The 12767-nt window shown below is 41.2% G+C and overlaps 1 protein-coding gene across 1 annotated transcript in view; it reads left to right on the top strand.

The window, feature by feature from the left end:
- The window catches only part of LOC126473207 (uncharacterized), a 66693-nt gene extending 54276 nt beyond the window's left edge, over nt 1-12417 (top strand). Inside the window, exon 4 of the mRNA XM_050100111.1 lies at nt 11873-12417. Coding sequence (XP_049956068.1) covers nt 11873-12081 — 209 coding nt within the window. The 3' untranslated portion in view covers nt 12082-12417. The remainder of the gene's footprint in view (nt 1-11872) is intronic.
- Nucleotides 12418-12767: the final 350 nt, after the last annotated feature.

The raw sequence follows: 12767 nt of genomic DNA, 5'->3' as shown, positions 1-12767 counted from the left end.
ACAAAAGATGCATGACATTCTTTGGCTACACTGGGGGTATATAAAATTCCTTGTAGATGCGGACGTGTTTATATCGGTACCACAAAGAGGAGTGTTCAACCCGTGTTGTTGAACATAAGAGGAATTGCTGCCTGGGTCACAGGGATAAATCGGCTGTAGCAGAACATGTTTACCAGGAAGGTAATCATGAAATAAAATTCAGCGAGACGAGCATTATATCTTAAACCTCGCATTATTATGCACGCATGTATAGAGACGCTATTGAAATTGATAAACACCGTAATAATTTTAACAGGAGAGAATAAGGTGTTAAACTGCATTAAATTTGGATGTCGGCATTTTATCAGAAGCATGATAATCGATTACTTTCAATCGAGAATGTTGGTATTACCACAAACAGCCTCATAGCTGACGCCACGTGATGCACAGTGGCACCCTCCTCACTGGCTTAAAAGTCAGCGCTTCGGTGATTTCTGCTTGCAGTTCGCCACTTTACCTCAGAGGATGTCTCCCGTATTGGAGACAAAACTACACGGGGGAGTTATATACACTGACCACAGCCCATCAGCCCGGAAGTTTTAACTAGAGATATTAAGTTACTGCTCTGAAGTAAATTGTTCTGTGCCGATTTGTACCAGCAGTTTCAACATATGCAGTACATGCTTTGACAGTACTTGTTGTCAGGAATTATACCTCATTTTCATCAAATTCACTTTGCGATAAAACATTGTATTTTCACAAAAAGTAACTTTAGAACCTGCACCAGTTTGTAGCATTACTACTACCCTTTTAAGTACATAGGACACTGAAGATAGTGCGAAACCTTACTACTACTAGTGGTGGTGGTGGTGGTGGAGGAGGAGGTGGTATAGCATAAGTGAAAAATTATATTACAACTAAATATTACACACTTATGTGTATAAATAGCTTGATTACATTTTTACCCTCCACGCTGCCCACCAATACTAAATTGGTGATCCCTTGATGCCTCAGAACATGTCCTACCAACTGATCCCTTCTTCTAGTCAAGTTGTGCCACAAACTCCTCATCTCCCCAATTCTATTCAATACCTCCTCATTAGTTACGTGATGTACCTATCTAATCATCAGCATTCTTCTGTAGCACCACATTTCAAAAGCTTCTATTCTCTTCTTGTCCAAACTATTTATCGTCCATGTTTCACTTCCATACATGGCTACACTCCATACAAATACTTTCAGAAATGGCTTCCTGACATTTAAATCTATACTCGATGTTAACAAAGTTTTCTTCTTCAGAAACACTTTCCTTCCCATTGCCAGCCTACATTTTATGTCCTCTCTACTTCGACCATCATCAGTTATTTTGCCCCCCAAATAGCAAAATTCTTTTACAACTTTAAGTGTCTCATTTCCTAATCTAATTCCCTCAGCATCACCCGACTTAATTAGACTACATTCCATTATCCTCGTTTAGCTTTTGTTGATGTTCATCTTATACCCTCCTTTCAAGACACTGTCCATTCTGTTCAACTGCTCTTCCAAGTCCTTTGCTGTCTCTGACAGAATTACAATGTCATTGGCGAACCTCAAAGTTTTTATTTCTTCTCCATGGATTTTAATTCCTACTCCGAACTTTTCTTTTGTTTCCTTTACTGCTTGCTCAATTTACAGATTGAATAACATAGGGGAGAAACTACAACCCTGTCTCACTCCCTTCCCAACCACTGCTCCCCTTTCATGCCCCTTGACTCCTATACGGAATCCAAATTGATCTTTCCTGAGGTTGGCATCTAACAGTTTTTCCATTCGTCTGTAAAGAATTCGCGTTAGTAATTTGCAGCTGTGACTTATTAAACTGATAGTTCGGTAATTTTCACAACTTTCAACACCTGCTTTCTTTGGGATTGGAATTATTATATTCTTCTTGAAGTCTGAGGGTATTTCGCCTGTCTCATACATCTTGCTCACCAGATGGTAGAGTTTTGTCAGGACTGGCTCTCCCAAGGCTGTCAGTAGTTCTAATGGAATGTTGTCTAGTCCCGGGGCTGTGTTTCGACTCAGGTCTGTCAAACTCTTCACGCAGTATCATATCTCCCATTTCGTCTTCTTCTACATCCTCTTCCATTTCCATAATATTGTCCTCAAGTACATCGCCCGTGTATAGACCCTCTATATACTCCTTCCACCTTTATGCTTTCCCTTCTTTGCTTAGAACTGGGTTTCCATCTGAGCTCTTGATATTCATGCAAGTGGTTCTCTTTTCTCCAAAGGCCTCTTTAATTTTCCTGTAGGCAGTATCTATCTTACCCCTAGTGAGATAAGCCTCTACATCCCTACATTTGTCCTCTAGCCATCCCTGCTTAGCAATTTCGCACTTCATTTTTGAGACTTTTGTATTCCTCTTTGCCTGCTTCATTTACTGCATATTTACATTTTCTCCTTTCATCAGTTAAATTCAATATTTCTTCTGTTACCCAAGTATTTCTACTAGCCCTCGTCTTTTTACCTACTTGACCCTCTGCTGCCTTCACCATTTCATCCCTCAAAGCTACCCATTCTTCTTCTACTGTATTTCTTTCCCACATTCCTGTCAATTGTTCCCTTATGCTCTCCCTGAAACTCTGTACAACCTCTGGTTCTTTCAGTTTATCCAGGCCCCATTTCCTTAAATTCCCGCCTTTTTGCAGTTTCTTCAGTTTTAATCTACAGTTTTTAACCAATAGATTGTGGTCAGAGTCCACATCTGCCCCTGAAATGTCTTACAATTTAAAACCTGGTTCCCAAATCTCTGTCTTACCATTATAAAATCTGTCTGAAACCTTCCAGTATCTCCAGGCCTCTTTCATGTATACAACCTTCTTTCCTGATTCTTGAACCAAGTGTTAGCCATGATTAGCCCTGTGCAAAATTCTACCAGGCAGCTTCCTCTTTCATTCATTACCCTAATTCCATATTCCCCTACTACTTTTCCTTCTCTTCCTTTTCCTACTCTCGAATTCCAGTCATCCGTGACTATTAAGTTTTTGTTTCCCTTCACTATCTGAATAATTTCTTTTATCTCATCATACATTTCATCAGTCTCTTCATCATCTGCAGAGCTAGTTGGCATATAAACTTGTACTACTGTAGCAGGTGTGGACTTCGTGTCTATCTTGGCCACAATAATGCTGTTTGTAGTAGCTTACCCGCAGTCCTATTTTTTTTATTCATTATTAAACCTACTCCTGCATTACCCCTATTTGATTTTGTATTTATAACCCTGTATTCTCCTAACCAAAAGTCTTGCTCCTCCTGCCACTGAACTTCACTATTTCCCACTATATCTAACTTTAACCTATCCATTTCCATTTTTAAATTTTCTAACCTACCTGTCTGATTAAGGGATCTGACATTCCACACTCCGATCCGTAGGACGCCAGTTTTCTTTCACCTGATAATGACGTCCCCCTGAGTAGTCCCCGCCCGGAGGTCTGAATGGTGGTACTATTTTACCTCCGGAATATTTTACCCAAGACGATGCCATTATCATTTAATCATACAGTAAAGCTGCATGTCCTCGGGAAAAATTACGGCTGTAGTTTCTCCTTGTATTCAGCTGTTCGCAGTACCTGCACAGCAAGGCCATTTTGGTTAGTGTTATAAGGCCAGATCAGTCAATCATCCAGACTGTTGCCCCTGCAACTACTGAAAAGGCTGCTTCCCCTCTTCAGGAACCACACGTTTGTCTGGTCTCTCAACTGACACTCCTCCGTTGTGGTTGCACCTACGGTACGGCTATCTGTATCGTTGAGGCACGCAAGGCTCCCCACCAACGGCAAGGTCCATGGTTCATGGGGGGGATAATAATAATATGTCTGAAAAAAGTAAGGCTTGTTTTTGTAGAATTTTATTGTTTTGTACATAACTAAGTACAGTTTATGGCAAGAGCAAAATAATGTTTAAGCTTCCCCTATTTGCTGTTTTGCATTTTTGTGTAAGTGGGAGTTTTATGTCCATTTTTATTTTTTTGGACAAATGTACAAGATTCCTAATCATTTATTAGTTAACAAATTAACTTCTGGACTGAAAATTAGGCCTTGTTATTTTGCATCCACACAACAACCTTTTTATTAAATGTTCGATTGTAGTCATGCTTATTTGATTTTGTCTCTTTCTCAGACAATGGACCTGGTGTAAAATTACCTAGTTTCTTTGCAATCAGTAATTTTATTTCCTGTCAATGCTTAATATAGGTTCAACAGAGTTCATGTTCACACTCCACGGGAAAGCCTATTCCTGCACAGCTGACAACTGCCAACTCCAAACACAAACTGCCGTTTGCGGAAATATTAAATTCAAGTAGTGCTATCCACCAATAAGGTCACTTGAGAAAACAAATGAGGTGCTGAGAGCCCTAAGAGCCTAAAGCACACCATCTTTGAACCCCCATATTTAAATAAATATCAAAGAAACCAGTGGGAAAGCTATTTGTGAATGTTCAGATATACGTACAATGTGGGCCTACAGTACAGGTAAAGCTGACCCCACAGTAAGATCAGTGGGATGTCAAAGCATGAATAAATGCTACAGTCTCATAATCATCAATGATGTGCTTTATGGTTCTCAGCGCATCAAATGGATTACTCTGACAAAATCCAAAACTTAATATACTATATCTCATTGAGAATCCTAAAAAATGTTTTTCTGTCAGTATAACTATGACACTGACGTCTGATCTAATTGTACTATATAATGAGTGAATTCATATATCTGTGGAGTGTGCTGCCATCTAGCGGGATTTATGCGAAGCAAATATCGACAAAAGTCTGCTGCTGTGAGCTGCCACCTGGTGGCATTGACATAAACTTGTAGTTGAGTGGTAAGGGCTAGCAGTGGTCACTGTGAACTGAGCATGTTATTTATCACATTTTTATGTGCTTCGCCCATAAGGCAATTACATCACCCCAGTTGTGCATGCACAGAGTCTCCTTGAAATGTGCACAAGTGAAGATGTGCTTGCGACTCTGATGCCTAGTTTCAGTGTCTATGTAGAGGAGCAATATGTAGCACAGCGCGGTAGATTTAGTGCCGTGTATTTCAGATTACCGCATCTACATTACAGTTAACAACATTCAAAGAAAAACAATAAACCCATAAGGTGTCAAAAGTTAAGGTGTTCACATGCTCTTGTGCTCTTACACAGTAGCAGCCACCACTGCTGGAGGAATATCGTTGCAACGCATTTTCTACTTTTTCATTAGTTGCTCAGTCTACCCCCCTGCTCTTGTGTAGCACCACATTCAAATAGTTTCTATTCTTTTTTGCCCATGTGACATTCATCTCTGCCCCTCTGTCAGTATTTTAATGCAGACTCTGATCAGACGGGAATTTCTTGAGGTTCCAGAGCAGATGGAAATTATTGGGAGTGAGGTCTAGACTGTAGGGTGGATGATCAAACACCTCTCAGCTGAACATTTGCAGGAACTCTGTTGTCTGTAAAGCCATGTGTGTCTGGCCATTATCATGCAGCAGGAGTAAGCATCTTGTGCCACTTGTTCTTTATCCCTAACCAAACAACCAGTCCCACATAATGTTCTAATGTTCTTGCGTTGTTGCTTGGCTCGTGGAATCCCCCCCCAACACCCGTACCATCAAATTACTCATCTCTGGCTGCCAACCCTCCTTCCACAATGACCTACACCTTTTCAGATTCTGCCGGTCCTTAGCCCTCACCAACATAGTTCTGCGAAGCCATATCAACCAACCCTAAACCTCCTTGTAGTACTTTCTCTCCATCCACAAAATTTTCCTGCTATGCAATCCTAAATTCCCAGAACCCATAGCACACACTGAAACTTGTGCCCTCCAGGAATTAGGGCAACATGTGCAATGCCACCTCGAAAAGCTCTCCTCCTTGCTCACTTTCTACTCCTGCCTTCTGAGTACCACTGTCCACCACCTCTACAACCATCTCCAAACCTCCCCCACGTCCCCTCATAGCTGACGAACCTTGTCTCGCAGACCTACTACATTTACCCCACCCTCCAAAACTCCCTCCCACCACCACACAGAATCCAGAACCTAAACAGACCGAAAACACAGTCATGAACCTTTCCTCCAGAAGCCTTAGCCCCACAGAAATATCAGTTCTTTCCAAAGGCCTCACCTTTTGCCCCACTCCCAAATTAAGTCATGCAGGACTTGTTAATGACCTTCTTTCCTTCTCCTGGTCCCTACAGTGGAAACACTTTTTCACCATCAACTCTACCAATCAGACTCAACCAAAGACCAATGTTGAACCCTGACTAACTCAGTTCACTCCTCCATCCAACCGTGATCCCCCCTCCCCCTTGCGCCCAAATCACCCCCTGTTAACCTTCCAGAATTTATTAACCTCAAACCTTGCCTCATTATTGTTTCCCAAATCCCACAACATGAAAACTAACCTTACATCTGCAGAAAGAACTGCAGTCCAGCATCTAAAAACTGATCCTGAGCTTATAATCTTACCTGCAGACAAAGACTCCACCAATGTTGTTTCTGAACCACTAGGATTACTTGGCAGAAGGACTCCTCTGGCTGTCAGATTCAGCTACCTACAAATCTTGTCACAGTGACCCCATTCCAGAATTCCAGCAGGATCTCCAGTCGCTTCTCAAATCCTTAGGCCCATCCCAGTACCTCTCCCTGGGTCCATATCTCTGCTCACCCCTACCACTCCCCGCACTCCTTCCTTCTACATGCTTCCTAAGTCCATAAAGCCAACCTCCCAGGACACTCCATTGAGGCCAGTTACTGTGCCTCCCACTGAGAGAATATCTGCTCTCATAGGCAAACACCTTTAACCTATTACCCAGAACCTACCCTCCTGTATGTCACTGTTGATGCCACCTCCTTTTACACTAATGTCCCCAATTCCCATTGCCTTACTGCTATTGAACAGTACCTTTCCCATGCCCGATGGATTCCAAACCAACAACCTCCTTCCTAGTCACGGTGACCAACTATATCCTCATCCACAATTACTTCTCCTTTGAACGCATTACCTACAAACAAATCCAGGTACAGTTATGGGCACCTGCATGGCACCATCCTATGCCAACCTATTCAGGGCCCATGTAGAGGAATCCTTCCTAAACATCCAGAATCCTAAACCCCTCACCTGGTTCAGATTCATTGTTGAAATCTTTGTGATCTGTATCGAGGGTGAAGACGGCCTATCCACATTCCTCCAGAACCTCAACAACTTCTCCCCCATTTGCTTCACCTGGTCCTACTCAACACAGCGAGCCACCTTCCTAGATGTTGACCTCCACCTCAAAGATGGCTCCATCAGTACCTCCATCCATATCAAACTTATTGACCACCAGCAATACCTCCACTTTGACAGCTGCCACCCCTTGCATACCAAGAAGTCCCTTCCACACAGCCTAGCTACCTGTGGTCGTCACATTTGCAGTGATGAGCGGTCCCTCTCAATATATACCGAAGGTCTCACTGAAGCCTTCACAGACTGTAATTATCCTCCCAACCTTATACAAAAACAAATCTCCCATGCTTTAATCTCCCACCACCATCCAGCCACAGAGGAGTGTTCCCCTCGTAACTCAGTACCTCCCATGACTGGAACAATTGAATTACATTATCTGCCTTGGTTTCGACTACCTCTCATCATGCACTGAAATGAGAAATGTCCTGCCCACTATGTTTCCCACCTCTCCCACAATGGTGTTCCGCTGTCCACCGAACCTAGACAATATAATTGTCCATCCCTACATAAACCCTGCTCCGAACCCCTTACCTCATGACTCATACCCCTGTAACAGACAGGTGCAAGACCTGTCCCATACATCCTCCCACCACCACCACCTACTCCAGTCCAGTCAAAAACATCACCAATCCCATCAAAGGCAGGGTTACCTGTGAAGCCAGTCATGTGATCAACAAACTAAGCTGCAACCACTGTGCTCCACTCTGTGTGGGCATGACAACCAACAAGCTGTCTGTTCGCATGAATGGCCACCAACAAACTGTGGCCAAGAAACAAGTGGACCACCCTGTTGCTGAGCACACTGTCAAACGTGACATCCTTCATTTCAATGACTGCTTCACAGCCTGTGCCATATGGATCCTTCCCACCAACACCAGTTTTTCTGAATTACCCAGGTGGGAACTTTCTGTGCAATATATCCTACATTCCCGTAACCCTTCTGGCCTCAATCTTCGTTGTCATTGTCCTCACCCATCCAGCTCCTTCCCTGTTCCCATTCCAACACTACACAGCCATCATTCCACCATCGCATCAAGTCTTATTATTTCTCTCCTTTTCCACTAACCTACGACACTTCCCTGGGGCGCTCCAGATGATACCCTCACCTCCGATGAACACACACCATCGAGGACAACGTACTGCATTCTATTACTTAAGAAGTCTTCGAGCCACTCACATACTTGGGAACCAATCCCATATCCTCGTACCTTAGTTAGGAGTCTGCAGTGGGGCACAGAGTCAAACGCTTTCTGGAAGTCAAGGAATATGGCATCCGTCTGATACCCTTCATCCATGGTTCGCAAGATATCGTGAAAAAATGGTGAGTTGCGTTTCGCAGGAGTGATGCTTTCTAAAGCCGTGCTGATGCATGGACAGCAACTTCTCTGTCTCAAGGAAATTCATTATATTCGAACTGAGAAGATGTTCGAGAATCCTGCAACAAACCGATGTTAAGGATATTGGTCTGTAATTTTGAGGATTCATCCTTCTACCCTTCTTATATACAGGCGTCACCTGCACTTTTTTCGAGTCGCTCGGGACTTTACGTTGGGCAAGAGATTTGCGATAAATGCAAGCTAAGTAAGGAGCCAATTCAGTAGAGTACTCTCTGTAAAAGTGAATTGGAATACCATCAGGACCTGGCGATTTATTTATTTTCAACCCATTCAGCTGCTTCACAACCCCAGGGATGTCTATCATTATGTCCTCCATACGGGAATCTGTACGAGACTCCATACGGGAATCTGTACGAGACTCAAACGGTGGTATGTTTGTACGATCCTTCTATGGGAAAGATTTCTCAAATGCTAAATTTAAAATTTCAACTTCTGTCTTCCATTGCCAGGCCAGACTGATCAGTGAGTGACTGGACGGAAGCCATCGACCCGCTTACTGATTTTACGTAAGACCAGAATTTCCTTGGGTTTTCAGCAACATCTTTTGCTAAGGTATGACGGTGGTAGTGGTTGTATGCTTCACGCATTGCTCTTTTTACAGCAGCACGAATCTCTAGTAACTTTTGCCTGTCCTCATTCTCCCGATCTTTCTTGTACCGCAAGTGCAAATGTCTTTGCTTCCTGAGCATTCTCCGAATTACGCTGTTAAACCATGGTGGGTCTTTTCCGTCTGTAACCCACTTTTTCGGCACATACTTCTCCAATGTGTGATTTACAATGTGTTTAAAATTTGCCCATAATTCTTCCACGTCCCGTACTGGAAGTAAATGAAGTTGATTCATTTATTAAGTGGGATGCCAACAACTGCTTATCTGCTCTTTCTAGTAAGAATACTCTCCTAGCCTTCTTGACCGACTTTTTAACTTTTGTAATCATAGTTGTAATGGCAACATCGATAAGGTCTGGTCTGTTCGTGGCTACCAGATCTAAAATATTTCGATCATGCGTTGGCTGTCGATTTAGCTGCTCAATACAGTTTTCGGATAATGTGTTCAAAAGTAATTCACACGACGGCTTGTCTGTACCACCTGTAATGAATCCATAGACATCCCAGTCTATACTAGGTAGGTTGAAGTCGCCTCCGACTAATATAGCACGATCCGGGTACTTCTGTGATACAGAGTGTAGACTCCCTTTGAATGATTCTAGAACTGTCACTGTGTACTGCTCAAAAATCCCTCTTACTATACACTGAAATCTGTTAGAGAGCATTTTACCTTTTCTTATGGCCTAATCAGGTGAAATATTCTAGGAACCTGAATGGGGCACCTGCCTGCTTTTACTGACAAAGTTAGAGCCAGATTGGTGAGCCCCGTCTCACACCTTACCCTTGTTAGCTTTAAACACATTTTCAAACAAAAATAATGACCTGGTGCTGCGATCAGTGCAGCACCTATAGTGCTAGAAGGGATGACATCACACCACAGCATGCGCAGTTGAAAACACAAGCTATGTCTCTTCCCCTAATTGATCGTTGTGCAGCTGACCATTCAGCACTAGACACTAGTTTCTAGTTATTACGGGGAGAGCACTACAAAACATGTTTTTGTCCGTTTTATTTGTATACCTACAGGCATTTGAAGAGAAACAGCATATGTCTAATACAATTTCTGACTCAAATTTGAAGAGAAATGGCGTAATTTAAATGTAATATTTACAACAGTTTATGATCACCAGCCGCCACTACTGATATCGCCAAATTTTTTTCTTCACTTAATAAAATGATGTCTTTTCTAACTTCATACATGATCCCTTTATATAAATGCATGCTTCATCACATTTCACAGAGGTTCTACTGTAATGTCATTCTAGATAATAAGTGTCTAGAGCTAAATGTGTTACTTCAGATCGCCTACACCAATGTTCTGTTGGGCAAACAAGTAAGCTATCAGTAGTCAGCATTTCCACTTCTAACTGTTGCACTTTACTTCTTATCCGCTGTAGGTTTTGGTAGAGAATTGAGAAACACAGAGCACTGCTTACTGTGGATACTTCTCATTTTTCTTGCATTTGGATGATGTATAGTTTTCTTGTTGATCACTTTGCTATCTACTGTTGTTTCTGTTGACTCTTCACTTTTTTTTTTTTTTTTTTTGCTAGCGCTGATGATAGTTCTACCATTTCTACCTCATTTAGAATTATTGTTGTTGATCCTGTTGGGGTTGATGGTTGATAATGGAGTTAGGACTATTGTTTTGGTTCTGAAATTATGTTACTATTTTGCTGTTGTATTTCCTTTGTCAGGTTCCTCAGATATTTTTCCCCCAACATGTTGATGAGTATTCACTTGTAGTTAAAAAAGTGCATTCCACTCTTTTGCTTACACTCTTTATCTCCATTTTGTTGTGCCAGCAACTACAGAAGAGATTTGCATGCATTTTTGCACAGTCTCTCTCGGTGAAATCCACATTTCACCACCAACTGAATGAATACGTGATTAGACCCGCATAATTAAAATCTGTTGACTCATCTTTAAACGAAAAGACCTTCTTGATATGGAGATGCTCTTATAAGATCTTGGGAATTAATGCTGGTGCAACATGGTATGTGCACTTTGTGTTTAGAGGAAGGGAGATTAGGTTACGGTAGATGCATTAGGTGACCTATTCAATCATTCTCTGAACACAGTATGCATTTTCTTAAGTAGCAGTTGTTGCTGTGTGCTATTAATTTTTTTCACTTTTGAGAGCATTTCTTTTGTGTGTGAATTTGTGGCAGCAGGAAGAAATAAATCCCACCAATAACAATGTGCAATTGATCAAAGTACTGATTCACACTTAAACCCATTTTGAAATTGCAGAACAACATAATGTGGAAATTATGGTGTTAGAACATATATGGCTGGTAGCTATGCAATCCCGTGCAGGTCATTGGATGGGAGGGCATTATGTTGGATGATGCTATAGAAAGAAGGAAACATCAGTACTTAGTGCTTAATATCATATCTATCTCTCTCTCTCTCTCTCTCTCTCTCTCTCTCTCTCTCTCGAAGTCTCAAACTGAATTGTAGTAGTATCTAGAATTTTCTGGCTCCTTTCCTAACAGGTGAACAGAAAAATTTGTCTTGCTGTTTTGTGATCATTCATAGGGAAAGTAGAGTACAAATATAATTTTTTTTTTTTCCAGCACTTTTCCCATTTATATTTGTTCCTCTGTTTCGTAAATAACAACTTCTGTTTTACAGGAACAATTCTTGCAATAGGATCAGCACTACTCTGCGCATTCATATTCAGTGCACTGACTACACTGGCAGTTACAGCTTCAGTAATTGCTTTAATGTATTTGGGATTAAATGAAGCATATGATTATCTTCAGACAAATCTCTCCAACATTCAGCATTCTGAAGCCAACATTCAGGATGCTCGAGTGACATCAAATGAGGAGAGGAACTGAATATAAAAATTAATTTTGTATTTGGCACCAATTTAACTTGTTAACCATGCAAGAATAGCCAGAGCAAAATGCAGAACAGAAAGGGAGAGATATTGCCTATGAAGTTTTTTACAATGTATGTTTAAACATTTCTTCTGCTAGTGTCTGACATTTTTACTTTGTATTTAGGATAAGTGAGGATTCTGTAATTCTTGCAAGAAAATGGTTCCTTTAGAACTTAAATAATTCCTCAGGTGTCCAACAAGCCATCGGTTTCTTCTTTTATAACTGAAACAGCATTGAAGAGACTCTGTTTTGTGCGAACTGAAGATCAGAATATTATGTGAATATTCAGATGTTGTTGGTATTGCCATGTTTTCCAAGCAAATAATTTTTTATTGTGGAATTTAATTCCCAATCCGTAACTTAAAGGCACAATGACATCTTAGTGATTTGATTTACTTGTGAGTTGTGTATACCAGTACCATAAGAGTATACCATTATCACTGAAACATAACAACACTATTAACTGGATAAAGTAAGAAATAAAATGTAAATATTATATATTGTGACAGTTGAAACTTTGTGACGTACCGTGATTCGAACTTTAATTTTGTTGTTTTATGAGTAATAAGTTCATCCACTAGACTAACTATTCATGAAAAGTTGGAGCATACCTCCACATCTGACACCAATTTGTAAATGAT

Source organism: Schistocerca serialis, chromosome 4, assembly GCF_023864345.2.
Source record: "Schistocerca serialis cubense isolate TAMUIC-IGC-003099 chromosome 4, iqSchSeri2.2, whole genome shotgun sequence".
NCBI lineage: Eukaryota > Metazoa > Arthropoda > Insecta > Orthoptera > Acrididae > Schistocerca > Schistocerca serialis.
Note: the sequence above shows the minus strand (reverse complement) of the source record. Positions and strands in the feature narration are given on the sequence as shown.